This window comes from Bufo bufo, chromosome 1 (assembly GCF_905171765.1).
Source record: "Bufo bufo chromosome 1, aBufBuf1.1, whole genome shotgun sequence".
NCBI classification, from domain to species: domain Eukaryota; kingdom Metazoa; phylum Chordata; class Amphibia; order Anura; family Bufonidae; genus Bufo; species Bufo bufo.
In genome coordinates this window covers 423,670,579-423,698,487 of record NC_053389.1, presented here as the reverse complement: position 1 = coordinate 423,698,487, position 27,909 = coordinate 423,670,579, and the positions used below count along the sequence as shown (strand labels likewise).

The 27,909-nt window shown below is 46.4% G+C and overlaps 1 protein-coding gene and 1 long non-coding RNA gene across 2 annotated transcripts; both read right to left on the bottom strand.

Moving 5' to 3' along the window:
- Nucleotides 1-577: 577 nt before the first annotated feature.
- LOC120978261 lies at nt 578-15,143 on the bottom strand. Its single transcript, XR_005774045.1, has 3 exons — nt 14,419-15,143; nt 8,131-8,134; nt 578-589 (listed from the first exon to the last, which is right to left on the bottom strand). It is a non-coding gene; the product is annotated as an uncharacterized LOC120978261 (long non-coding RNA).
- Nucleotides 15,144-17,167: 2,024 nt separating this feature from the next.
- On the bottom strand, nt 17,168-27,545 carry GRPEL2 (GrpE like 2, mitochondrial). The gene is made up of 4 exons (XM_040406488.1): nt 27,432-27,545; nt 20,721-20,850; nt 19,714-19,795; nt 17,168-17,889 (listed from the first exon to the last, which is right to left on the bottom strand). The coding sequence occupies exons 1-4, from the start codon at nt 27,503-27,505 to the stop codon at nt 17,540-17,542; spliced, it is 636 nt and encodes a 211-aa protein (XP_040262422.1). The 5' UTR covers nt 27,506-27,545; the 3' UTR covers nt 17,168-17,539.
- Nucleotides 27,546-27,909: the final 364 nt, after the last annotated feature.

Below are 27,909 nucleotides of genomic sequence, written 5' to 3'. Positions count from 1 at the left end.
CTAACTTGAAGCGTCCCCGTCACCATGGGAACGCCTCTGTGTTAGAATATACTGTCGGATCTGAGTTTTCACGATCGTGAAAACTCAGATCTGAAAAAGCTGTTATGCAGACGGATCCGCACTGAACGGATACCATCGTTTGCATTTATAGGTGCGGATCCGTCTGTGCAGATACCAGACGGATCCTCACCTAGCGCAGGTGTGAAAGTAGCCTTAGTCCTTACCTGTGCCTGTGTGCGAGCCGGTCTGAAACAAATGCGGTCAGCGGGAGCAGGCAGTTCCGAGAACAGCCCGATGAAGGCCCCCGGCGGCTGTTCTTGGAACTGCCTACTTTGTTTCAGACCGGCTCGCGCACAGGCACAGGTAAGGACTTACCTGTGCATCGCCAGACTTGTGAGTTAAGATGGCAGCTCGCATGTGTTCGCAGGCGAACACTGCGAACTGGCCATCACTGTTCCTTTATAGAGCCTTGCCACAGGCAGGGTCTCCAAAGGAACTTAGGTGTGGCAGCCACGGATCATTCAGGAGGACTCAGGATGGAAATGGCTCAGCTAGATGCAAAATGTGCATAACTGAGCATAACAGATAGCTAAAGGGGTTATCCGATCCTGTAAACACCCCCGAAATGACCGGCCACTCATAGAGAACATAATTGACTGGTCCCTCACACTTACGTCCCTCCAGATCCCTGCACGGCTGCAGCTGCATCTCCCCGTGGTGCACATCACAACATCCAGCGACGGGGGGGTGCAGCCAATAGCAGGCTGCAATGGTGACCTGCCCCCTTGCATCATGTGTGACGTCACCTGTGATGCTAGGGGAGCACGTCACCATTGCGGCCTGCTATTGGCTGCACCCCCCCATTGCTGGATATTGTGATGTGCACCACGGGGAGATGTGGCCGTGAAGGGATCCGAAGGGGCTAGGGTGGCCACTGGCTTCACCTCAGAAAGCCGGCTACATCCCCAAAACTGATAAACCACGCCCACCCCAGTGAAACGACCCCCCCCATCGCCGGCCGGGAAAAAAAACAGGGGGAGGAGAGGGAAGAAGTTTCTGAATGGAAGGTCAGCTGGTGACAGCCGGTGTGCTTCTCTCCCCCTTAGTCAGCCACATGGAGGAATGTCTGCGGCAATAGTGACTGACGGGGGTGAGAGAAGCCTCAGTCAGTTGCTGCAGCTCACGCTCAGACAGCGCAGTGCTGCTGTCTGAGCGTGAGCTACTGAGAGGGTGGACATTAGTGTTGATCGAGCACCGTAGTGCTCGGGGGCTCGGGCCGAACACATCGGGATGCTCTGGTGCTCTACCGAGCACCCAAGTATAATGGAAGTCAAAGGGAGAAGCCGAGCATTAAACCTGGCACCCCCTGCTCTGAAGAGGGGATGGTGTCTGGTTCATAGGAAAAGGTCAGAAATCGATGGAAACACCACTGAAATGGTTCTGGAACAGCATGGGGAGGATGTCTGGATGCAGGACTCCCAGGTCGCTGCTGGGAACGATGTTGTCCGAATAGTACGTCACAATGTTGTCCGAATAGAACGCCACGTTTTTACAAACTGACAATATTACGCACAAAACCAAAGATAAAATTGATTTTAGAGGAAAAATTGTTAGGAAACATTCTTTCCTGTATATTTACTTGTATATAAAGTGCAAGTGCTGCCAAAAATGGAAGAGGCACAACCTGTATATCACATAAAGGAGGGCCTCATTCACATTGTGGTACAATAGTTCAGGTACTGGGACTCCTACACTTATAAAGCCTATGCACTAAGTGAAAGGGCTGCCAAAAATTACAAGGAACAGGCACTGCAATACACCCTTTATTACACATAAAGGAGGGCATCATACACACCCTTGAAAAATTATGATTGATGGCCTGCTGGTTACCCTTAAAAACATTAGGAGCAAGGGCCTGCTGGTGACCCTCTAAAACATTATGGGTGAGGGCCTGCTGCTGATCTGACCATCTAAAACATTATGGGTGAGGGCCTGCTGCCGCTTTGGTGACTCTAGATAACCTGGGCCCGATCGCACGTCCCTGTGACGGCGACGATCCATTCGGATGTCTGGCCTATTAAGTTTCGATGTTATTGTCGATTATTTTCTGGAGAGACATTATAAACAGATTCAACTCTGCTTCACCATAGAGGGTTTGGAGTCTACCCCTTTCCAATATCTTTTTCCACATATATATATACGTGATCCTTGCTAGAGTCACTGCATATCACCATCTGGTGACTCAACTTATCTCCTTGTTTTTGTGTTTTATTGTTGTTTTTACTGCCATTGACCGTTGCATATATTTAAGCAATATAGTTTTTCATATAAATGTTATAGTATTCTATTTTTGATGTTGAATAAATAACTGTTATTCCAAGTGAACCAAATATTTTGGTTGTGCCTATCTTCAATTTCAATATTGTCAGCGCAAACCATTGTAACTGCGGGTAATGGGGAATCAGTGTTTGATTCCGGAGAGGGAGCCTGAGAAACAGCTACGGCTACCGCATCCAAGCAAGGCAGCATGCGCCCAAATTACCTATCAGGTATAATTAGGTGAGGGCCTGCAGGTGAGCTGACCCTGTAAAAGATTGTAGGGGAGGGCCTGCAGGTGAGCTGACCCTGTAAAAGATTGTAGGTGAAGGCCTGCTAGTGAGCTGACCCTGTAAAACATTATATGCGAGGGCCTGCAGGTGAGCTGACCCTGTAAAACATTTTATGTGCAGGCCTGCTGGTGAGCTGACCCTCCAAAAAATTATATACGAGGGCCTGCTGGTGAGCTGACCCTGTAAAACATTATATGCGAGGGCCTGCTGGTGAGCTGACCCTGTAAAACATTTTATGTGCAGGCCTGCTGGTGAGCTGACCCTCCAAAAAATTATATACGAGGGCCTGCTGGTGAGCTGACCCTGTAAAACATTATATGCGAGGGCCTGCAGGTGAGCTGACCCTGTAAAAGATTTTAGGTGAGGGCCTGCTGGTGAGCTGACCCTGTAAAACATTTTATGTGCAGGCCTGCAGATGAGCTGACCCACTAAAAAATGATATGCGAGGGCCTGCTGGTGAGCTGACCCTGTAAAACATTGTAGGTGAGGGCATGCTGGTGAGCTGACCCTGTAAAACATTTTATGTGCAGGCCTGCTGGTGAGCTGACCCACTAAAAAATGATATGCGAGGGCCTGCTGGTGAGCTGACATTGTAAAACATTGTAGGTGCGGGCCTGCTGGTGAGCTGACCCTCTATAAAATTATATGTGAGGGCCTACAGCTAAGCTGACCCTGTAAAACATTATATGCGAAGGGCATATATGCGACAAATAAGCATGTTGATATGATGGAAGAGGAAGAGGAGGATGAGAAAAGAAAGATTCAACCATTTACCCTTGTTTGTGGTGGAAGGGGTGCATGGGAATACAGTGTATTAAGTACATTATAAACAACACATTTAAAGTGCCTTTATGTTCAACTGCTTTCCTTTGGTGGAGTCGAGAAGTCATAGTCAATCCAGGCCTTGTTCATTTTTATAAGAGTCAACCTGTCAGCTTTTTCAGTTGACAGGCACATACGCTTATGTTATAATGCCACCAGCAGCACTAAATACCCGCTCAGACAAAAACGCTGGCGGCAGGGCAGGCTAGCACCTCCAAGGCATAGAGCGCCAGTTTGTGCCACGTGTCCAGCTTGGACACCAGTAGTTGTAAGGCACTAAGGGATCATTGAGGACGCTGACACGGTCTGCTACGTACTCCACCATCTTCCCAAATTTTTCCCTCCTTGTGACACTAGGCTGCGCATCAGGGTGAGGGTGCTGGCGGGGTGTCATGAAACTGTCCCAGGCTTTGGAGAGTGTTGCCCTGCCTCTCTTGGAACTGCTGTATGTTCACCTTGTCTCCCCTCCTCGGTTGGCCAAGGAACTACAGACTCTGCCGCCAGCGTTGTCAGATGGAAATTTTTTGAGCAATTTTTCAACAAGGATCTTCTGGTATTGCACCATTTTGCTTGTCCTCTCCACCAGAGGAATGAGAGGTGAGAAGTTCTCTTTGTAGCAGGGGTCGAGAAGGGTAAACAACCAGTAATCCGTGCTGTTTAAAAGGCGTATAACGCGAGGGTCGCTGGAAAGTCAGCCTAACATGAAGTCAGCCATGTGTGCCAGAGTCCCAACAGGCAAGACTTCACTGTCGTCATCAGGAGGATCACTCTCAATCTCCTCATCCTCCTCCTTCTGTTCTGCCCACCTACGCTGAACAGATACGAATTAAACTTCCATGGGTACTACCCTCTGTAGTGTAGGCAACCGTCTCCTGCTCCTCCTCTTCATCGTCCAATTCACACTGAGAAGACGAACTGAGGGTGGTCTGGCTATCACCCTGTGTAATGTCTTCCCCCATTTCCACCTCTTCCATATGCAAAGCGTCGTCCTTAATTGTGAGCAGCGAGCGTTTTAGTAGACACAGAAGTGGGATGGTTACGCTGATAATAGCGTTATCGCCGCTCACCATCTGTGTAGATTCCTCAAAGTTTCTTAAAACCTCACAAAGGTCAGACATCCATGCCCACTCCTCGCTTGTGAATAGCGGAAGCTGACTGGAAAGGCGACGACCATGTTGCAGCTGGTATTCCACTACTGCCCTCTGCTGCTCACAAAGCCTGGCCAACATGTGGAACGTGGAGTTCCAGCGCGTGCTCACGTCGCACAACAGCCGGTGAGCTGGCAATTTCAAGCGCAGCTGCAGCGTTGACAGACAGGCTGAAGCTGTCGATGACTTGCGGAAATGTGCACACACGGGGCACACCTTCACTAGTAGCTCAGGCAAATTGAGGTAGGTTTTGAGAAACAGCTGAACCACTAAGTTTAAGACGTGGGCTAGGCTTGGGATGTGTCTGCGCTTGCCGCGCTCCAAAAGCACCACCAAGTTACGGCCATTATCAGACATAACCATGCCTGGTTGTAGGTTGAGTGGCGAAAGCCACAGCTCAGTCTGGTCTCGTATCCCCTGCCACAGCTCTGCGGCTGTGTGCTGTTTGTCCCCTAAGCATATCAGCTTCAGCACGGCCTGTTGATGCTTCCCCACTGCAGTGCTACACTGCTTCCAGCTACCGACTGATGGCTGACTGGTGCTGCACGCGGATAATTCGGAGGTGGAAGTGGCGGAGGAGGAGAAGTGGGGGTTAGAGCCACTAATGTAGGTGCTGGCGGAAACCCTGATCGACGTAGGGCCCGCAATCCTTGGCGTCGGTAGCACCTGTGCCATCCCAGGGTACAACTCGCTCCCAGCCTCCATAACATTCACCCATTGTGCCGTCAGGGAAATGTAGCATCCCTGGCCGAATGAACTTGTCCATGTGTCCGTGGTTAAGTGGACCTTCCCAGTAACTGCGTTGGTCAGGGCACGTGTGATGTTACGGGACACATGGTGTAGGGCGGGCATGGCACACCTTGAAAAATAGCTGCGGAAGGCCTCAGTGTCCACAACCCTAAATGGCAACATTTCCAGGGCCAGTCATTTGGAAAGCTGCGCATTTAGTGCTATGGCCTGTGGGTGGGTGGCTGGGTATTTGCGTAATGACATTTGGACGCTGCGCTGGGACACAGAAGTGGATGTGGTCACTGATGGTGCTTGCAAAAGTCCAGGTGCAGGGCGGGAGACATCCTGGCCTGCGTCTTGGACAGGGGATTGGCCAGCATGTAACAGCGGGGAAGAGGAGGCAGTGGTGTGACCCACAGACCCAGATTGTGGACCCAGGCGTTCGGCCCACCTATTATGGTACTTTGATGCCATGTGGCGGATCATGCTGGTGGTGGTGAGGTTGATAGTGTTCATGCCCCTGCTCATTTTTGTATGGCTCAGGTTGCAAATTACAATTCTTTTGTCGTCTGCACTTTCCTCAAAAAAGCACCAGACTGCGGAACACCTACCCCATGGCAAGAGATATTTCCGCAAGGGGGTGTTCCGTGGAACAGTTGCAGGCCTGTTTGGTGTGGCCCGCCTTCTCCTTTTTGCCACCCCACTGCCTCTTCCAGCCTGTTGCGGTGCTGCAGATCCCTCCCCCTCTGTACTGCTGTCCTTGCTCTGCTTTCCACCTTCCCAGGTTGGGTCAGTGACTTCATCGTCCACCACCTCTTCTTCCACACTCTGCTCATCCTCCTGACTTGTTGACCTAACCACAACCTCAGTGATTGACAACTGTGTCTCATCCTCTTCCTCAACCTCTTGAGACAGTAATTCCTGTTAAATTATTGGCAACTGTGTCTCATCATCCTCCACCTCATTAAACAGTAATTGCCGTTCCCCACCGTCAACTTCTTGCGACTGTGAATGCTCAAGAGTTTGGGAATCAGGGCACAAGATCTGTCCCTCTTCAAGAGTGCTTGGCGAGAGGGCCAAATCAAGGAATGGTGAGGAAAAGAGGTCCTTGGAATATCCGTGTGTGGGATCACTTGTTTAGCCAGACTCTCCATGGTGGGAGGAAGGAGTATCAACACTGGACTTGGTGGAAGCATTATCTGCTGCAATCCAACCGACCACCTGGTCACACTGGTCTGACCTCAAGAGTGGTGTCCTGCGCCGCCCTGCAAACTGGGACATGAAGCTAGGTATCGTGGATGACTGTTTTTCTTGTGCTCTGGCAGCAGGCAGTTTCAACGCACCCAGGGCCACAGCCTCTGCGTGCACCATCAGCATCACGGCCACTTCCCCGTCCCTTACTGCTCGTCTTCTTCATTTTAAATGTGATATACAGTCAGGTCCATAAATATTGGGACATCAACACAATTCTAACATTTTTGGCTCTATACACCACCACAATGGATATGAAATTAAACGAACAAGACGTGCTTTAACTGCAGTCTGTCAGCTTTAATTTGAGGGTATTTACATCCAAATCAGGTGAACGGTGTAGGAATTACCACAGTTTGCATATGTGTCTCCCACTTGTTAAGGGACCAAAAGTAATGGGACATAATAATCATAAATCAAACTTTCACTTTTTAATACTTGGTTGCAAATCCTTTGCAGTCAATTACAGCCTGAAGTCTGGAATGCATAGACATCACCAGACGCTAGGTTTCATCCCTGGTGATGCTCTGCCAGGCCTCTACTGCCACTGTCTTCAGTTCCTGCTTGTTCTTGGGGCATTTTCCCTTCAGTTTTGTCTTCAGCAAGTGAAATGCATGCTCAATCGGATTCAGGTCAGGTGATTGACTCGGCCATTGCATAACATTTCACTTCTTTCCCTTAAAAAACTCTTTGGTTGCTTTCGCAGTAGGCTTTGGGTCATTGTCCATCTGCACTGTGAAGTGCCGTCCAATAAGTTCTGAAGCATTTGGCTGAATATGAGCAGATAATATTGCCCAAAACACTTCAGAATTCATCCTGCTGCTTTTGTCAGCAGTCACATCATCAATAAATACAAGAGAACCTGTTCCATTGGCAGCCATACATGGCCACGCCTTGACACTACCACCACCATGCTTCACTGATGAGGTGGTATGCTTAGGATCATGAGCAGTTCCTTTCCTTCTCCATACTCTTCGCTACCCATCACTCTGGTACAAGTTGATCTTGGTCTCATCTGTCCATAGGATGTTGTTCCAGAACTGTGAAGGCTTTTTTATATGTCGTTTGGCAAACTCTAATCTGGCCTTCCTGTTTTTGAGGCTCACCAATGGTTTCCATCTTGTGGTGAACCCTCTGTATTCACTCTGGTGAAGTCTTCTCTTGATTGTTGACTTTGATACACATACACCTACCTCCTGGAGAGTGTTCTTGATCTGGCCAACTGTTGTGAAGGGTGTTTTCTTCACCAGGGAAAGAATTCTTTGGTCATCCACCACAGTTGTTTTCCGTGGTCTTGGGGGTCTCTTGTGTTGCTGAGCTCACCGCTGCGTTCCTTCTTTTTAAGAATGTTCCAAACAGTTGTTTTGGCCACGCCTAATGTTTTTGCCATCTCTCTGATGGGTTGTTGTGTTTCTTCAGCCTAATGATGGCTTGCTTCACTGATAGTGACAGCTCTTTGGATCTCATCTTGAGAGTTGACAGCAACAGATTCCAAATGCAAATAGCACACTTGAAATGAACTCTGGACCTTTTATCTGCTCATTGTAATTGGGATAATGAGGGAACAACACACACCTGGCCATGGAACAGCTGAGAAGCCAATTGTCCCATTACTTTTGGTCCCTTAACAAGTGGGAGGCACATATGCAAAGTGTTGTAACTCCTACACCGTTCACCTGATTTGGATGTAAATACCCTCAAATTAAAGCTGGCAGTCTGCAGCTACAGCACATCTTGTTCATTTAATTTCAGATCTATTGTGGTGGTGTACAGTGCCAAAAATGTTAGAATTGTGTCGATGTCCCAATATTTATGGACCTGACTGTATGCTTGAAAGTATGTCACACGTACAGTAGCGTAGGATTTGGAAGTGTATGCACCAAAAAATTTAAAAAGGTATTTGAGATGTGGAAACATCACACAGGAGATATCCCGCAGATAATGTCAATGCTGTCACCAGCGGCTAATTTTTTTTTTACAGGGAATGTCACAGGTATTAGGGATGAGGAAACGTTATACAAGAGATGTACCACCGGTAATGTCACTGTCCAAAGCGTCTACGTAAAAAGTACACTATATGTCAAAGATAAAAAATTTAGGCGCACACTTTACACAGGAGATGTGGCGCGGATAATTTAACTGTCCGCAGCGGACACCGCCTACGGAAAAGGTACACTGGATGTCACTGATATTTTAGGGATGCGCACACTTTACACTGGAGATGTGGCACAGCTAATCTCACTGTCCGCAGCGGTCACAGTCTATTGAAAAAGTACACTGGATGTCACAGATATTTTTGGGATGCGCACACTTTACACTGGAGATGTGGCGCAGCTAATGTGACTGTCCGCAACGGACACAGTCAACGGAAAAAGTACACTGCATGTCACTGATATTTTAGGGATGCGTACACTTTACACTGGAGATGTGGCTCAGCTAAAGTCCCTGTCCGCAGCGGACACCGTCTATTGAAAAAGTACACTGGATGTCACAGATATTTTTTGGATGTGCACACTTTACACCGGAGATGTGGGGCGGATAATTTAAATGTCCGCTGTGGACACTGTCTACGGAAAAGCTGCACTGGATGTCACTGATATTTTAGGGATGCGCACACTTTACACAGGAGATGTGGCGCAGCTAATGTCACTGTCCACAGGGGACACCGTCTACGGAAAAAGTACACTGTATGTCACAGATACATTTTAAAAGCGCACACACTGCAGATGTGGCGCTGGTAATCTCACTGTCCGCAGCAGACACCGTTTACGGAATAAGTACCCTGGATGTCACAGATATTTTTGGGATGCGCACACTTTACATTGGAGATGTGGCACTGGTAATGTCACTGCCCGCAGCAGACACCGTCTATTGAAAAAGTACACTGGATGACACTGATATTTTAGGAATGTGCACATGTTACATTGCAGATGTGGCGCAGCTAATGTCACTGACCACAGCAGACACAGTCTATTGAAAAAGTACACTGGATGACAGATATTTTTTTGGATGCGCACACTTTACACTGGAGATGTGGCGCAGCTAATCTAACTGTCCCCAGCGGACACCGTCTACGGAAAAAGTACGCTGGATGTCACTGATATTTTTTGAATGCGCACACTTTACTCAGGAGATGTGGCACGGATAATTTAAATGTCCGCTGCGGACACAGTCTACGGAAAAAGTGCACTAGATGTTACTGATATTTTAGGGATGCGTACACTTTACACAGATGTGGCGCGGATAATTTAACTGTCCGCATCGGCCTATTAGACACTATTTACCGCAGGATGCACAAAAAATATATATTGCTGCTGTCACACACAATAGTCCTTAATAGGACTTCTGGGTCTCTTAAAAAAATTTCTAATAAAAATCTTCCAATAACACTCCCTACACTCTGTCCCCTTCCTATGCACAGCTCTCCCTGACACTGACGCCATCCGTGTTTTGCAGATCCACGATTTGCAGACCGCAAAACACACAATGGTTGTGTGCATGTAGCCTAAGACTGAGCCGAACACGTTTCATCGGGTGCTTTATAACTTTATATGACGCATTCCAGCCAGCCAATCACTGTAATGCCAGTAGCCAACATGGCTATGGCATTACAGTGCTTGCCAGAACCTCCCAGCCAAGAAATGTGCGAGGAGGAGACTCGAGCACATGCGGTACATACTCGATCATCACTAGTGGACATCCCTGCGTCCGGCCACCCTAGAAGGGGCGCAGACATTGTGGACCAGGTGGAGGGGCTCGGGCATGGGGGGGTGTTTACAGGATTTGATAAAACCTTTTAAAATATGATGGGGTTTTTTTTGTTAATTTTTTTGTTCTTCTGACAGATCAGAAGAACGGAAAACTAAACGGTTGTGTGAACACTGGCCTAAGAAGGTTCTTTGGATCCAGGTCATCTGTGAAGGTCATGGGATCGCTGCCCTGTACTGCTGCATTACCTCTCCCAGCCCTCACATAAAAATATTTTGTCCAACAGTTGAAGGACAACCTTGTCCTTTGTACCCTGATGTTTCACATCACTTCACCCATCAGATCTGCTTTTTACAAGGAATAAAATAACCCTGATTCTCAGGGGCACATTTACTAAGACCAGCTTATTACGTCAGTCTTAGTTTCCCCCTTGCGTTTCCGTTGGATCTGTCTAACTTATGACTAGGTGCACACCTCGTCATAAATTAGGCGCATCTGTGGCAGGTCTTGCGCCTGGCGTGATGCTAGAAAGTCCTACTTGCACAGGCATGGCCGTCTATCATGCTTGGTGTCAAAAAGTAGATATTTTTCAAAATGTCTCTGCAGTACTCCCTGCTTGCCACCAGATGGAGCTCATTGCGTAGCCAAGAATGGAGACCAGATACAGTCAACCTTCAGCCTTGCATCCAAATCTATACAGCCTCTGACTGATGAAGAACTGCCAGATAGTCTTCCAAAAACACAAGATGACTGATTTATTATTAATAGATCATATTATACTTGAGTCTAGACATCAATTTCCTATTTTCATAGAGGATCATTACCATTATGACTGTTGTTACTTCTGATGACATTCTAGTTTTGGTCATCCAGGACAGGGTTTCCAACGGTCTCCTAAAAATAGGAGGTATTTTTCCAGTGTCCGTGATCCTCTATTAGATATGTCAGATTTTTTTGAGGTTAGTGACACTGGATTTATTATTTTACAGCTTAATTGAGCTATAGAGAGATATTATTTATAATCTCTCCATGAAACATGTTCGCTCTCCATGATTTTTGGATAGGTTGGGGACAGAAATAATACAGCTTGACAACACTGATGAAGGCACACGCTAGATTGTATGGAAACCTGATGAAATCTGTATTGGTTTACTAGCCACATGCAAGAACATACAAACATGGTTGAAGTATAACATGCCTATGTAAGATTATGGCTGAGCTTGGGCTTGGGGTACTGCTCAGGGTCAGGCTAAATGGGATTTTAAAATGCCAGAAGTATGAGCTGCTTATTCTCCTCTTCTCTAGAGGTCATAGACTAAATATATGACTAAGGGCTCATGCACACAACCATGTTTTTGTCCGCATCCTGTATTTTTTGCATTCACTTCAGTGGGGGCCGTAAAAGATGTGGTCAGCACATCATGTGTTGTCCACATCCATATGTCCGATCCGCGGCCCACCAACATGTCCTATTCTGATTTGTTTTACAGACAAGGATAGGACTGTTCTATAGAGGGCAGGACGTTCTATTCTGCAAAATGCAGAATGCACATGGCCAGTATCTGTATTTGGCAGATTGCGGACCACGCAACAGGCTACAGTTGTGTGCATGAGCCCTAAGGCATATACATAGTAACATAGGGGGGTCATTTAGGATCAGATTCCAGCGCAAAGGTTATCTGAGCAGCAATCTGTGACTTTCCCCATTCATGCCAAGTCCAAAAAAAAAAAAAAAGAAGTGGGCATGGCATGGCCAGGGAAAGAGACAGGCATGTCTAATTCATTATTTTCTACACCAGTTTTAGACGTAGAAAATGGTCTAAATCAGGGATGCCCAACCTGCGGCCCTCCAGCTGTTGCAAAACTACAACTCCCAGCATGCCTGGACAGCCTACAGCAGGGCATGGTGGGAGTTGTAGTTTTACAACAGCTGGAGGGCCGCAGGTTGAGCATTCCTGGTCTAAATGTAAGCTAGCAATGGAGCAGTCTTAGATTTAGAACTGGCGCTGGATGTGCCAAAGTTATGTAGAGGCCGTCGCCAATTCAGAACTTCTGTGGATCCACCACCAACCATAGGGGTTTATTAAGACCGGCGTATTAGACCCCCATAGTTTATAAGGCTGGGGAAAAAAAAAGACATCCATCCATCCAGTTCAGCCTGTTATCCTGCAAGTTGATCCAGAGGAAGGAAAAAAAAAAAAAAAAAAAACTATGAGGTAGAAGCCAATTTTCCTCATTCCTCTCAACTCCAATCAGGCAATCAGAATAACTCCCTGGATCAACGACCCCTCTCTAGTGGCTATAGCCTGTAATATTATTACACTCCAGAAATACATCCAGGCCCCTCTTGATTTCCTTTATTGTACTCACCATCACCACCTCCTCAGGCAGAGAGTTCCATAGTCTCACTGCTCTTACCGTAAAGAATCCTTTTCTATGTTTGTGTACAAACCTTCTTTCCTCCAGACGCAGAGGATGTCCCCTCATCACAGTCACAGTCCTGGGGATAAATAGATGATGGGAAAGATCTCTGTACTGACCTCTGATATATTTATACATAGTAATTAGATCTCCCCTCAGTCGTCTTTTTTCTAAAGTGAATAACCCTAATTTTGATAATCTTTCAGGGTACTGTAGTTGCCCTATTCCAGTTATTACTTTAGTTGCCCTCCTCTGGACCCTCTCCAGCTCTGCTATGTCTGCCTTGTTCACAGGAGCCCAGAACTGTACGCAATACTCCACATATGTAACAGATCATGTGTCATATCTCCAAGTTGTGGACATAGATGAGGATTTTTACACTGAACTCTAAAGCCCCCCCGATGCACAGTACATTGTGGAGAATGGCAGCTTTAGCTGACAGTGTAATGTGTATGGGGGAGTTGGAAGTGCATGGCTGCAGTAACATTCAGCACATATTCTTCTTATGATTGGGTCAATAAGCAAGAGATTCCAAGCACTAATGTTCACATCAAATTTTATTTGGTGAAACAAACCTACAAGTTGTGAAAAACTCGGCGTGTCCCCTGAATAAAGACACTTTACGCTTTGCTGCACTTCTGTACAAAGACCAGAAGAGGCACACAATGCCAATGTCACATGCTTCTCTGGCACCACTGGGTATGTACAGAGGGTACAGTGCGGCACCATGAACTTCAGATACCTGGCGGGGAAGCAATTCTCTCCCCTCCACCAGTGCCCTCCCCAGCCCCTATAGAACAGCTCCCCTTACAAATAAAACACAATTCCTAACAATATAAATAAACTAAACCAAAATGAAAAAAAGTAAATAAGAAAATGGAAGACTTGTCGTACTAACAAAACATTTACTATATAATTTCCTGCATTTTATGCACTAACTAGTGATACACTGGGTCAGTACTACCACATACTAGCAGCCTGCACTCTGTAAACAGCCAAGTGGGTTGCAGAAAGAAGTGTCTGGAATTCAAGGGGGAGATTTATAAAGGAACACAGGCTTAGGTGCCCATATCAACCAATCAGGTTCCACCTTTCATTTTCTAAAAGGAGCTCTGAAAAATAAAAGGTGGAATCCGATTGGTTGCTATGGGCTACTTTACACCAGTTTGATAAATCTCCCCAGCGTATCTCCATGGTAACAGCCAGCAAACAAATTCTGTGCAGCGTAACCAGTTAGTCTTTCAGTCTCTTACTTTGTGTGGATTAGCCAGAAGTAGAGGACCAATAGAAGGGAATGGAACTGAAATATCAGACAAAATAGAGCGTGTATTTTTTGTTGCCATGGAGATGTATACGTCAGCATAGGAGCTGTAGTTCGAAAACAGGAGGAAATGTTTAAGACCTACTTAAAGGGGTTTTCCAAGTGTCTTTTTTAAGTGATGACCTATCCTCTAGATAGGTCATTAGTATCTGATCGGTGGGGCTCTGACACCCGGGACATCTGCCGATCAGCAGTTTGAGGCACCAGTGCTCCTGTGAGTGTCTTACCAAGCACAGCGCCGTACACTGTATAGTGGCTGTGCTTGGTATCACAACTCAGCCCTATTCACAACTAATAAATGTGACATCACATGGCCTAGGAAAACATCTGAACAGTGGGGGCCCAGGTGTCAGACCCCCACCAATCAGATACAGATAACCTATCCTGAGGATAGGTCAAAAAAAAAAACTTGGAAAACCCCTTTAAACGTTGCTTTATTTTACATCACTTAAGAAAATAAGAAAAGAAAAAAAAAAAAAAGTTTCCAAAAACGTACACAACCTTTGGAGAAAATCTTTAAGGCCGTTTTACATGGACTGAAGATGCAGCTGAATGATCAGAAATGAATGGGTCATTCCTGATCATTGCGCTGTGTATCAGTCCATGTTAACTGCTCCAAATACTATTTAGGAACCCAGCTTCTGTTCCGTGGTAAGGCCTCATGTTCACCAACGTGTGCTGCGGACTGCAAATTGCGGTCTGTAATGCACAGTCGCAGTGTGCCCACCGTCTGCGGACGCAGACCCGTTCACTTGCTTGCACTACTTTTTTGCTGTGCGGAGGCATGGACAGAAAACCCAAGTAAGCACCTCACAGTGCTTCTAATCCGTGCCTCCATTCCGCACCGCATCAAGTGAATGGGTCTGCATCCATGATACAGTGCGCACACGGCCAGTGCCCGTATATTGCAGACCCACTGTTTGCGGGTCGCCATACGGGCACAGATGGCACATGTTCATGTGCATGAGGCCTAATACAGCCATTTAGAATACAAATTAGTGAGAGAAAAAAAAAATCTTATTACCAAATATGTATGCTGTGGATAGGGGCTAACCCCATTGAAAGGGCATCTGTACCTATGAAACTGGCTGACCTGTTACATGTGCACTTGGCAGCTGAAGGCATCTGTGTTTGTCCATGTTCATATGTGCTCGCATTGCTGAGGAAAGTGATTTTATAATATATGCAAATGAGCCTCTAGGAGCAATGGGGGTGTTGTTGTTACACCTAGAAGCTCTGCTCTCTGTGCAGGCCAGGCATGATGACGTTTTCACTGCTTGGCCCTGTCAAAGTGCAGAGGGTGCAGCGCCTCTAGGAGTAATGGCGATCCTATCTCCTCTAATCCTAGAGCTCATTTGCATAGATAAAAAAAAACTAATTTCTCTCCGTAATGGGCACAAATGAACATGTAGCTGCTTCAGCTGCCACATGTAACAGGTTTCATAGGTACAAATCTGCAGACAGATGCCCTTAATGCCAGCACCTTCAGTAGTAGAGATATATATATATATATATATATATATATATATATATATATATATATATATATATATATATATATATACACATACACACACACACACACACACACAGTGCAAGCAGATTCCAGTTTTGTCAGCACATAAATATATCTGTCAGTACGTCCTGTGGGTGTATAAAGGGTATGTGCAGTCTTCTTTATGGATGGAATGTAAAAAGACCCCCTCCTCCCAATCAAGGACAGTAGAGTCTTCCCTAGTGACAAATGTGTTGCACATGCCCCAAAAGGATAGTTCCCATGAAGCCACGTCCACTTCTGAGGTGTTCTGTGATTTCTTACTGGAAGCGCTCCATTATCAGAATGAAACTCCCAGCATATTCCTGTGTTACTACAGCCTGTAATACGCATTCCAGCCACACTCTGCTGATAACAGGAGTTTCTCTTATCAATTAGAAATCACTTGGAATTCCTCCCCAAGGTTCCCAAAAGTGTACATAAAACAGAGTAAAATCTATTATAAAGGCTGCGAACGGTGAGATAAGCAACAGCATATTAGGACAAAACTTAGAAACACATCTGAAAATATAATCTTACCCAACTCTTGAATGGTTCCCAATTTCACCTGCATAGATGTGTGCCTGCATCTAAAAAAAATCTGTGGCAACACTGCCATTTTGTTGCCAGGTAATGGGCTTGAAGGTCTTCCCTTCTATGTACATCACAATTTCCGAAACACACAGCGACCACATGGGGGAAAAGTGAGGACAGATTTCTACAACCTGTGCAGTTACTAGAAGTCTGTCTTCATTTACCTCCCCCTTGTGGCGGCTGTGTGTCACTGAAATCTGTACAGCGGACAACTATAAAATGCTGAAACACGATTAGACTACGTTCACACTGGTCAAAGTCTTCCTTCAGAGCGTCTGTCAGTCGTTCCATTACTTTTGGATCTAGGTAAAGACCACGGCACTCGTGTTCAAAGTGATCAGAAATGGTTCATTTAGTGTCCATCCGATGTCTCCAAATTCACAGTACTAAGGCCGTGAACAAGGTCCTGGTGGACCGAAACGTTGGCCAGTGTTATAAGATTCAATTTTGGGATGGACAATAAATGAACCATTTCTGATCACTTTAAATACGAGTGCCGTGGTCTTTACCTATATCCATATTGATCATTACCACTGAGCACCGACAGCTACACAAGGAGTGCCATCCACTACAAACTATTGTATATGTTGGTTCCATTACTTTTGACATCAAGAATTGCAAAGCATTAAATGCTATAGTTAATGGGAGACTTTGATGGGGTCAGATGGCCAGCACATTGCTATCTTCCCATATAAATGAAAGCCACACAGTAGTAAGCAGAGCCTAATGCAGGTAATGGTTAGACACCCATCAATCTTCGGGTCCATTCACACGTCCGCAAAATGGGTCTGCATCCGTTCCGCAATTTTGCAGAACGGGTGTGGACCCGTTCATTTTCAATGGGGCCGGAATGTGCTGTCTGCACTTCCGGATCCGCAAAAAAATAGAACATGTCCTATTCTTGTCCGCAATTGCGGACAAGAAAAGGCATTTTCTATGAGAGTGCCGGCAATGTGTGGTCTGCAAAATGCGGAACGCACATCTCCATTGCCTGTTTTGCGGATCCGCAAAACACATACGGACGAAGAAAAAACAACTACTAGAGAAATTGCTTCAGAATAAATGAATACCATAGGAATGCAAGAATGTAAAACAGATACCAGCTAACCAGTCATTTTTGTCTTTTTGCTTTTCTATATAACTCGGGATAAATACTCTATTAGCCATAAATATTTAGTGAACATAAAATGAAATCAAATCAAGATGGGAGACAGTCCCTTGATCCCAGAGATGACTAGAAAGCAGTGTGAGAACTACACCAATGGGAGGTTACGATAAGGCACTCCAGCAGCGGGGTAATGGCTCCAGGTAAAGTAAAAAAAAGAAACCAAACAAGTAAACTAAACTCTAATTATAATAAATAAGGAGGAACTTTCCGAGGGACGTAGAAGGAGTATTTGAATCAGTCCACATTTTGGTCACTGTCTTGTGTTTCCACTGCAACTCCAACATGAGCATGACGTATGGTTCGCCCATGTAGTTTGTACCCATCTTGCTGTATGGTGGCCACACTGCCAGGCTCTCTGCCCTCTGCTGGTACATGAGAGACTATTTCATGGTCATAAGGATCATACGGTCCTCCCACTGGGGTCATTTTATGTAGTCCGTGTTTGGAAAATATGCTTTGCAGTTTCTTTTCAACTAAAGATAAGATTTCTGACGCATCCTTCATCCCATTCTGCTGCGTTTCGTTCACCGACTGCTCCAAAATATCTGCCACATCCACCAAGTCCCGACAGAAGCTCTGGATACCTGCAAAAAGACCAGAGTGAACAGATGTCACAGCGCTTCTTCTGTACACAAGCTGACCAGCGGTTTCTACAGGAGGAGGACCATCAGATGCAGGAAGGCGACTGACAGTGCAAAATGTGTGTGACAATAGTGCACTTTTGAGTCACTTGATTCAGTCTTTTAAAAAGTTAATCCAAGTTTAGGCAACTTTTTACTTTTGGCCAGTACTGCACTTTCAAAATGCTTCCTTCAAATGTGAAGGCTCCTCTCAGTGAGGTTTCTGGTTCCAGACCTGTAATATACACCACTGCGGCCAGTCACTGGCTTCAGTGGTGACAAGACCCCAAGCGACACATGACAAAGCAGTGGCTTGCCGCTTGGGACACATCACTGCAAAGGCCTGCGACTGGATGCAGCAGCGCACGTGAAACCCACCTGGATGTGTAGGGGCCTAGAACCTGAAACATCGGAGAGAAGCTCTGCGATGGAACCAAGCAGTGAGGAGCAGGGGGGTGGATTACTTTGCTTAGGTACAGTGCAGTAATGGCCAAAAGGAGATGTGTATTTCAAATATTGGCACATATCCCAAGATAGAAGAAGAAAGAAGCTGCCATACTGGTTCACATAGTTTCAGGAACATGCAAAAGTCACTCTGAGTCTGCCAGGACTTGTAGTTCTGCTTAACCTGATAATGACCAACGGCCATACATGTAGAGCAATCTAGCAGGAGCGTTATGCAGTGAATAGAGGAGGCAGTTATGTCACCTCTTTTATTGGACCCACTGATCACGTGATTGCCTGTCCTGTAACTGAGGCTCCAATGGATGCCCCAGTTGAAAAGGTTAGTGCGTCTTATGAATCAAATACTAGTGAGCACTTCCATTATTTAGTATGCAGTAGGTGCGGGGAGCAGTGAGGGAAGTGCTGAGCTGGCTGTACTCACCACTTCCTGGTCTTCTCCGGGCCCACGCTGCACGGTCCTGATTATGTCCTTCCGCTGTACACAGAGCATGCATTATGACCCGACGCTGTACAGTATCAGGTCACAGTGCAGCGTGGGCCTGAAGTCGACCAGGGAGAGGTAAGTGCAGGAAAAGCTGCGGGATGTGCAGACTGGTGGCACCATCATAAGTTCATATAGTTATTTTTGGTCTGATATGAGGATCCGATCTAAGGTCGGATATGGAGGTCTGATCTGAGGTCAGTGTACCCCAGAGGTCTTTTAATAAAGAGGTCCTGTCACCACTCCTGACATGCCTGGTTCAGCAAACAACTGTATTCCACATAAATTGACAATTCTCACCCTTTTTTATAACTGTATCCTGATCCTTTATTATTCCTATTAGATGTTTACTGATAAATTAACAACTGGGTGTTACCAGAGAGGGAGGGGTGTCTGCATGATCTAACACTGTCCAGTCATTGTTGGCAGTGGCAGTCTGTGCAGGGACCACCCATCTCTGACAAGGAGAATGGTAACACCCAGTTAGCAATTTATTCATACATTTACAGTAGGGATAATAGAGGAATGGCACAACATGCAGTTATGAGAAATTAGTTGTTTCATGGGGAACACAAGTAATTACTACAATAGCCATGTCAGGAGAGGTTACAGGTCCTCCATAAGAAATACTATGGGCAAAATCTGATGAATGACTGGTCACAGCAGCAGTAGTTCTCCTCTTTAACCCTGTCCTCGTCACTCAGACAGTTCTCAGTTTCTATTTACTGCATATGACAAATCATGTGTCTGTCATACTCATGGCAAGGAGAAGTGAGTCTTGTCTTCTGCTCCGTCAGACAGAAGTCGCTTAGTGATCTACAAAGAAGGAACCAGAGTCTTACCAAAGAGCTTTGCATCCTCCACAAACTTCTGTGTCCTTTTCCTAACGGTCTTCGAATCCGCTACTGCTCTTCTGTAACTCTCCTAGCAAAGAGAAGAATATTAGAGAATGCCACCTGTAGTGACTGGATTCCCCCTTTAGAATGGGACAAAACAACAAACAAGGGGTAAATTTCTGGTTTCTGTTAAATTTTATGTCCATTAAAATATTCTACAGTTTTCAAACCAGGAAAAAAAAAAAAAAAAATGAATTGTCAGATTGGCGGGAAAGCCATCAGCTTGCTTGGAGATCCCAGGTGTAAGACAACAGAAGTCAATGAAAAGCCGCTGCAGGCAATGTCCATGCAGCGGCCGGGACGGATCGGAGAGGGTCCCATTGAGAGACGCAATGCAGTGGCGGACAGTGACCTGACTAAAGGGTCCCGTGATGCAGGGGCCAAAGATTCTGCTGGTGTTGCAGAACTGGATGCATATCCAGCGGAGAACTCTAGTGTCTAAGACCCTGGACATGGAGGTATGGACACGGTCATAGAGGAGTCTATTGTCCAGAGGCCAACAGATGAAGTTATGGACATTGCTGATAAAGGTATGGAACTAACCAGTAAAGCCCCTTTAATTTGTCCAGCCATCATCGTGGAGACCGTACTGACTGCAGGTCCACAGTGTGTGCGCAGTGTGAGGCTGTATGTTGTTGTTCTGTGAGGCTTACCATGGTGTGTGTGTGTCTGCTTGCAAGTGGAACACTCAGGGGTGTCCTGTCGACCTTCTAACAGGCAGGTGGTGGCAGCAAAAGTTTCGTCTTATTGCGTGGGTGTGCTTGCAGGCTTCAGGTGGCGATTTATGCTTGAGTTACTGCCCGGCGCAGGGCGTAAGAGCATGTGAGGGCGTGAGGTGAATCGGCCTGAAGGGCTTGGGCAACCCTTGTCATGTGACGCAGTGGGCTGGTTTGGTCCCCGGTACGCAACAGTCAGTCTGGACCCTTCTTCATGTATGGCCACTAAGAACTTACTGTTAAGTCTCGAACCTCCTCCTCGAGCTTTAGCGCCTTCCTCTCGAGTGAGTCAGCACCGTTGTCTGCGGTGGTCTGGTCCCCGGTATTTTTCTGTTGAGGGGCGGCACTATAAGCACACACCGAACACCTGCCAAGTAAGGGTAGTTTAATAAAACCTCTCTCTCCATAAAGAATGAATAACCACACATGCAGGTGGGAGGTATACAGGGATAATAGACGGAAATCTATGTCAATTAGTAGACAGAGGAGACAGGCCGCTGAACAGAGGCCATTGTGTTCATGGAGCCATGGCATGGCCTCCTACTTGACCCCATTACTATACCTCCTAGCTGCTGCCTTTAGGTGTGGGGTTATTCCTGAATCCTGCACCACAGGGACCTTACATAATCTTGTATTGTAATCACAATGATATTACCAAACCTTTTCCACCATCGAAAGGACGCAAGGCATTTTATCGGTGCAACAGGCTGAGTGGCTAAGGTCTAAAGCTGGCCATACACCTTGCAGAACTGGCTGAGTTTCGTAGGACTGGCCAACCATCTAATGTGAATGTGGGCCTCCAGACCTTCCCGCAACACCATGCCTGATCCTTTTGTCCTTGGCGAGATAAGCCACCAGAGGAGTCTGTCACTGCCTCACTCCCCCTCCTGAAACAGTGTGTCCTTCTGCTTGGAAAAAGGTGTTTTTTTTCTATACAGTAACAGAAGAAAAAAAGCTATGCTGACACATACGAGGCCTGCATACCTCAGGGAAACCAGAGGTGGGGGGAGATTTATTAAAACTGGTCTAAAGTAAAACTGGCTTAGTTGCCCATAGCAACCAGATTCCACCTTATTTTTCAGAGCTCCTTTGAAAAATGAAAGGTGGAATCTGATTGGCTATGGGCAACTAAGCCAGTTCTCCTTTATACCAGTTTTGATAAATCTGCCCCACTTTTTTGTCATACACTTGATACATGGGGCCCTATGGGCACGAGTATACATCAGAGAATACTGCTGATCTATACCACAAGATGTGACCAGAGTCTAGCAAACGTACAATCACTCCAATATGCTGAAGAGTGAGGTCCTGGGAGTTATATATAAGGCTACGGTCACATTCTGCTGGTCTACATATGTTATACAGATAGGATTCTCCGCTAGAAAGATTCCATGGAAGTTAATGGGGATGTTAGGGGCCATGCACCTGGTACAGTGATGAAGGAAACTATGCAGGTCCTTTTATTGCCGATTCCTAACTGAAGGGAAGAAAATCCCTAAAATCAGAGGCACATATTGTCCCACAGTGGCCCTCAAATTCTGGATCCCAAATACAGCCACATAGGTGAGGGGTTAGTGCCGATCTTTCTCGATACGTTTCTGTGAAGGTTTTAAAGCAGAACGATGTAGTAAAGAGTGGAACTTTGTTCTAGCTTATGTCATCAGATGTGAACATTTAGTAAACCACGCGGTCATTACGGAGGCTTCGCCCCCTCTTCAGTGCAGTGCCTCTCCTTCCCTGACTGAGGCTACGTGAAGGAGCGCGGGAGGAGAATGGAGTCTCAATGCTCCCCTCCTCCCACTCTGCACACAAGCTATAGCTAGAAACCAAAGTCCACAGCAGAAGATCTCCAGATGGGCTTCATTCCTGCTCCAGCCCTGTGGCTCGTACAGGTCCTATAGAAAAAGTTTACAGGATGGCAGATTATGTATAACTGTTCATTCCTGATACCTGGCCTGTATAAAAACGTGTCTTTCAGCCAGCACCAGTGCTGCGCAGGAAGAACGATATTCCTAGGAGAAAAGCGATCGTTCGTCCCTACAGCAGAGGCGATTGCAGACCTCATCTCCATTCATGATCAGGCAGTTATTAGGAAAGTCTGGTTTATTCCTGATAATGTGTCCGATCATCAACCAGGGTAAAAGGACCTTAAAGGGGTATTCCGCTGGATAGGGGATGACTCTCTAACCCGAATACCCCTTGACCTCATGAGGCTGCATTGTGAAACAAAAACAAAAAAACATTTGTGAAATCTTAAAAAACGGACAAACGTATTGAAACTTATGCACATCCCTCAAACATATATGTTAAAGAAAGGATAGATCACCACCAAATTGTATACGCTTGTGTACTTTTACCATATGTCTAAATGTATCCGCTTGACTGGCAACAAAAACGAGATGTGAACAGACTCTAAGCCCGTCCCCTAGCCTGAGCATTCGGGGGGAAAAAAAAGGATGTGGAAACCCTAGACGTGCCAAATTGCAGCTATCTGCACAAATTGTGAGCAGATGCGTTAGTAAATCTGGGCCTGTTCGTCCATCTTATCACTAGCGTTTTCTTCATGACCGTTTTCCTCCTTAGAGAAGATGTCAAACGTCTGAAAAACTCCCAAGAACAACAGTATGCTGCGTTTTTATAAAAGGGCTACTTAAATGGTCATTAACCAAAAACACTCGTGTCCTGCATTTGATATTTCCTAGATCCTTCAGCTAAGCTAACATTCAGAGCAGCCATTTTTACCGCCAAAAATGCAGGGGCAAAAATAAATAAATAGACAAAAAAAAGGTTTGAAAGTACCATAAGGCCTCTTTCACACGGGCGTTGCGGGAAAATGTGCGGGTGCGTTACGTGGACACCAGCGATTTTTCCGCGCGAGTGCAAAACATTGTAATGCGTTTTGCATTCGCGTGAGAAAAATCGTGCATGTTTGGTACCCAAACCCGAACTTCTTCACAGAAATTCGGGCTTGGGATCGGTGTTCTGTAGATTGTATTATTTTCCCTTATAACATGGTTATAAGGGAAAATAATAGCCATCTGAATACAGAATGCATAGTAAACTAGCGCTGGAGGGGTTAAAAAAAAAATTAAAAATAATTTAACTCACCTTAGTCCACTTGATCGCGATGCCGGCATCTCCTTCTGTCTCCTTTGCTGAACAGGACCTGTGGTGAGCGTCCATTACAGGTCAAGGACCTGTGGTGACGTCACGTGATGGATCACGTGATGACCGGAGTGATGTCATCAAAGGTCCTGTTCCTGTATTTAATGCTCACCACAGGTCCTATTCAACAAAAGGAGACAGAAGGAGATGCCGGGCTACGCGATCCAGTGGACTAAGGTGAGTTAAATTATTATTATTATTTTTTAACCCCTCCAGCGCTATTTTACGATGCATTCTGTATTCAGAATGCTATTATTTTCCCTTATAACCATGTTATAAGGGAAAATAATAATGATCGGTTCTCCATCCCGATCGTCTCCTAGCAACCGTGCGTGAAAATCGCACCACATCCGCACTTGCTTGCGGATGCTTGCGATTTTCACGCAACCCCATTCACTTCTATGGGGCCTGCGTCACGTGAAAAACGCCGCTCATGTCAACAGCCCCATAGAAATGAATGGGTCGGTATTCAGTGCGGGTGCAATGCGTTCACCTCACGCATCGAATCCGTGCGGAATACTCACCCGTGTGAAAGGGGCCTAAAAACTATGTCACGCTCTTACTTGTGGCAACAAGTGCTGTTTTGTTGCATTTTTTTGGCCATGCAGTATTCTGCTGCAATGTGTGAACACAGTCTTGTTCTCATGCGCACCGAGGGTTACCTGCAGATTACATGTGGCTTTTCCACATGGATTTCCGTGCAGGAAAACCTCAGCACAAGGGCTCATGCACACGAGCGTATTTTCTTTCAGTTTCCATTCAGTTTTTTTTTTTGCGGACCGTATGCGGAACCATTCATTTCAGTGGGTCCACAAAAAACAAAACGGAAGAACATGTCCTATTATTGTCCACATTATGGACAAGGATAGTACTGTTCTGTTAGGGGCCAGCTGTTCCGTAAAATACGGAATACGGACATTATCCATAATTTTTGCGGACCACAAAAAACATATGGTCGTGTGCATGACTCCTTAGGCCTCATGCACACAAACGCATTTTCTTTCCGTGTCCGTTCCTTTTTTTTCTGCAGATTTTCTGCATACAAATACGAAACATGCAGGTAGCCTTAACCCTATGGACCCGGTGCAGACAAATCTAAGAGAAAAGCGACGTCAACCTTTCTAGTGGCTTGGGAGACAATTGGAACCATAGCTGGACCCATTGTGTAAACAGGCCTCCTGGCATGGGGTCACTCAGGCATTTTTAATGGTGGTGTCACCACAAACATTGCAGCTGTGTGAACCAACACTGGCCTTTATCTTTAGTCAAACACCTTGACTAGAGCTGGGGCCACCAAGGCAGATAAAAGAAAACTCATTGCCCCGGCACCGAGGTGAAATGTGTAAGATCCCATGCCTAGAGGTGGCCACACACAGGACTCCCTCTCCAGACCACTGTGACCCAATTCCATCCAACCATGAGGATTACCCGGAGAGCACAACAGACAGTGTACAGCTTGCGGAAACGCTTTCTGATGCAATAGTAGACACGGAGGCATTTCCATTTTCCACCCTGGACCGAGAAGTCCTGCACAGCAGATTCCATTAATGTGACATGGCCATAACTTGTCTCCTCAGACATGAGAGGAGGAGTAGTTGTATAGAAGTGCAATCTACCACAGAGCTCACTTTTCCTAGCTTGGATGTATGTCAGCAGAAGGAGGTCATCAGAGAAACCAGCACGTCCCACCACTCTCCCAACATCTTGCTACAGGGTAGGAGGACACCACAACGGAAACCATACCGTATTAAGCTCTAGAACCCCACATCTTAATATGAACTATACACCAATGAATGAATATTCCTAGTCTACAGTGTGCAGGGTCAAACCCATGACACATGCACAACAGTCCTGACATGCCTACAATACCTGAGTCTAGGAGCTGATGATGTGTGTGGTTGCAGCCTCCAGTGACGTTCTACTAGGGGACATCGGACAGATCCGATTGAGATGCCTTATGTTACATTCAGTACATACCGATCTATACGTACATTGCTCACACTGTATACATGCGGTAAGGTCCAGAGGCATATCTGCCGCTCCTCATAAAAGATGAACATGGGCCCCTGTTCTAGCAATCGGCAGCGGTTGGATTCCCACCCATTAGACACTAGGATAGGGGACAAGCTGTTGTCATGGGACAATCCCTTTAACTGACTCTAAAAGCCCCCATTTGCCCAGCGGAGGCTAGAGGGGTGTCCCTTTGGACTCGGGTCAGAGTACATTGGTGTACATTTTTTAGCAGACTGCAGAAACCATATTCCACGTGGTAAATAATCTGTTCTACCATTGGAGCCTAAGGGCGACTTATGCCACCGTATATCAATTGGGAGATTCTCCAGATGTATACTCAGACATAGGGGCGAACGAAACTAGGAAAATCCAACTCGTCTGACGGTTAGCCTTCATTCACACCATCAGCATTTTGTATCGAACATGGGAAGTTTTGGATGTCCTCCAGGTTCTAGACTAGGCCAGAGTTGCCTGAGGGTACCTGACCGCCCCCTTGTAATAAGGCAGACACAAATGGGGGCTGAGCTCAGCCCCCATCAGCGGGGGGGGGGGGGGGGGGGGGTAGAATTTAGATAACTACCTTTACATATTAACATATAAGGCAATTCCAGCCAATTTGACCTGCTTTCTTGTGTAAATGGACTATTTGTATTCAGAAAGGGGGGGAGGGGGTCTGTGGGTGGTAGAGTGATCCAGGGCTAGGAAAGCTGCCCATTCAATCACAAGGGGGGGATGGGCCATCAGCATAGCCAATATTTGTACCAATGCCCAGTAACCTTTTAAATAAAGCTATTAAGGGTCCATTCAGACATCTCCAAAACACGGATACAGGCCGAGTGCGTTCCGCATTTTGCAGACCACATATGGCCGGCCCAAGGATAGAAATGCCTATGCTCGCAGACAAGAATAAAACATGCCCTCTCTTTTTTGAGGGAAGCGGAACGGAACTATGGTGTGAATGGACCCTAAGGCCTCTTGCACACGAACATGTGCACTCACTGGCCGTACTGCCGCCCGCAATGCACGAACACCCACCATGGGGCAGCCGCAGCGGATCGCAGACCCATTCACTTTAATGGGTCCACAATCCAGCAGTTCCGCAAAAAGATAGAACATGTCCTATCTTTTTGCAGAACGGAAGTACGGGACGAAACCCCACAGAAGCACTCCGTACTGCTTTCGTGCTTCCATTCCGCATCTCCGGATTTGCGGACCCATTGAAGTGAATGGGTCCGCAACCGTAATGCGGAATGCACATGGGCTGGTGCCTGTTTATTGCGGATCCGCAAATGCGGTCCATAATACAGCCACGGAGTGCACACATGCTGATGTAAAGAAAAACTGCCTTAGTTGCCCATAGCAGCCAATCAGATTCCATCTTTCATTTTTGAAAAGCTCCTATGGAAAATGAAAGGTGGAATCGGATTGGTTGCTGTGGGCAACTAAAAGCCAGTTCTACTTGACACCAGTTTGCTAAGTCTCCCCCATTGCAGATAGCACAAGGATCGCTCTGAGGACGCCATAGAGTCCGGGAAGGGCTGCTCATGTGATGCACTGGGGCTCTATAGAGGGGCTACGTAGAGGAGTGCTGACCCTCCTGCAGCACGTGCGGTCAGAGTCTGCCGCGGTTACTATGGTAACTAACGGACACTGTACAGTAGCCCTGATAAAGCCATATAGTAGTGACCTCTACCATGTAATGCACGAAAGGGCCCCACTGACTACAGCTCCTATACCTCACTACATTTTACTTTTAAGAGCAGCACTCACCTGCTGTGCCGGGCCCCGTGGGATAGCAATACCCGAAGCTGGTCAGCCGCAGCTCTCATCCTCAGCCCTGCCATGTCCACACTTCTCTCGTCTTTCTTCTGTTAGTGTACAGCGCGGCGCACATGCGCAGTAGAACCACTACCAGAGCACGGGCAGCAGCCAATAGAAAAAGGGGGCGGGTGAAACTACAACTCCCGGCACGCAACTGGCTGCCCGGCGGGACACGTGACGTTCGGTTAGACCTAGGCTAGGGAGTTATGTCCCGTTAGCTGTAACAACAGTGGGGTTGCCTATAGCAACCTTGCGTCCAGCCTGTCCTCATGGTATGGCTAGCTGTGCTATCACGTGGTCACATTTTGCAGCCATTTGAAGAATTTCTTAAAAACCGCATGTCAGAACTGATGTGAATGAACTGCATGGAAAAACTGCATTTTTTTAAAAATGTTAAATTTCATGGCAATTGAGAAAAAAACATAGG

Bases quoted from the DNA above. Each gene is read 5' to 3' on its own strand.
- GRPEL2 (XM_040406488.1), bottom strand. From the start codon at position 27,505: ATGGCAGGGCTGAGGATGAGAGCTGCGGCTGACCAGCTTCGGGTATTG. The intron at 19,796-20,720 runs GTAAGTTCTTAG...TCTCTTTGCTAG, and splicing joins AGGAGGTTCGAGACTTAACA to GAGAGTTACAGAAGAGCAGT. The intron at 17,890-19,713 runs GTAAGACTCTGG...GTCTTTTTGCAG, and splicing joins GGAGGATGCAAAGCTCTTTG to GTATCCAGAGCTTCTGTCGG.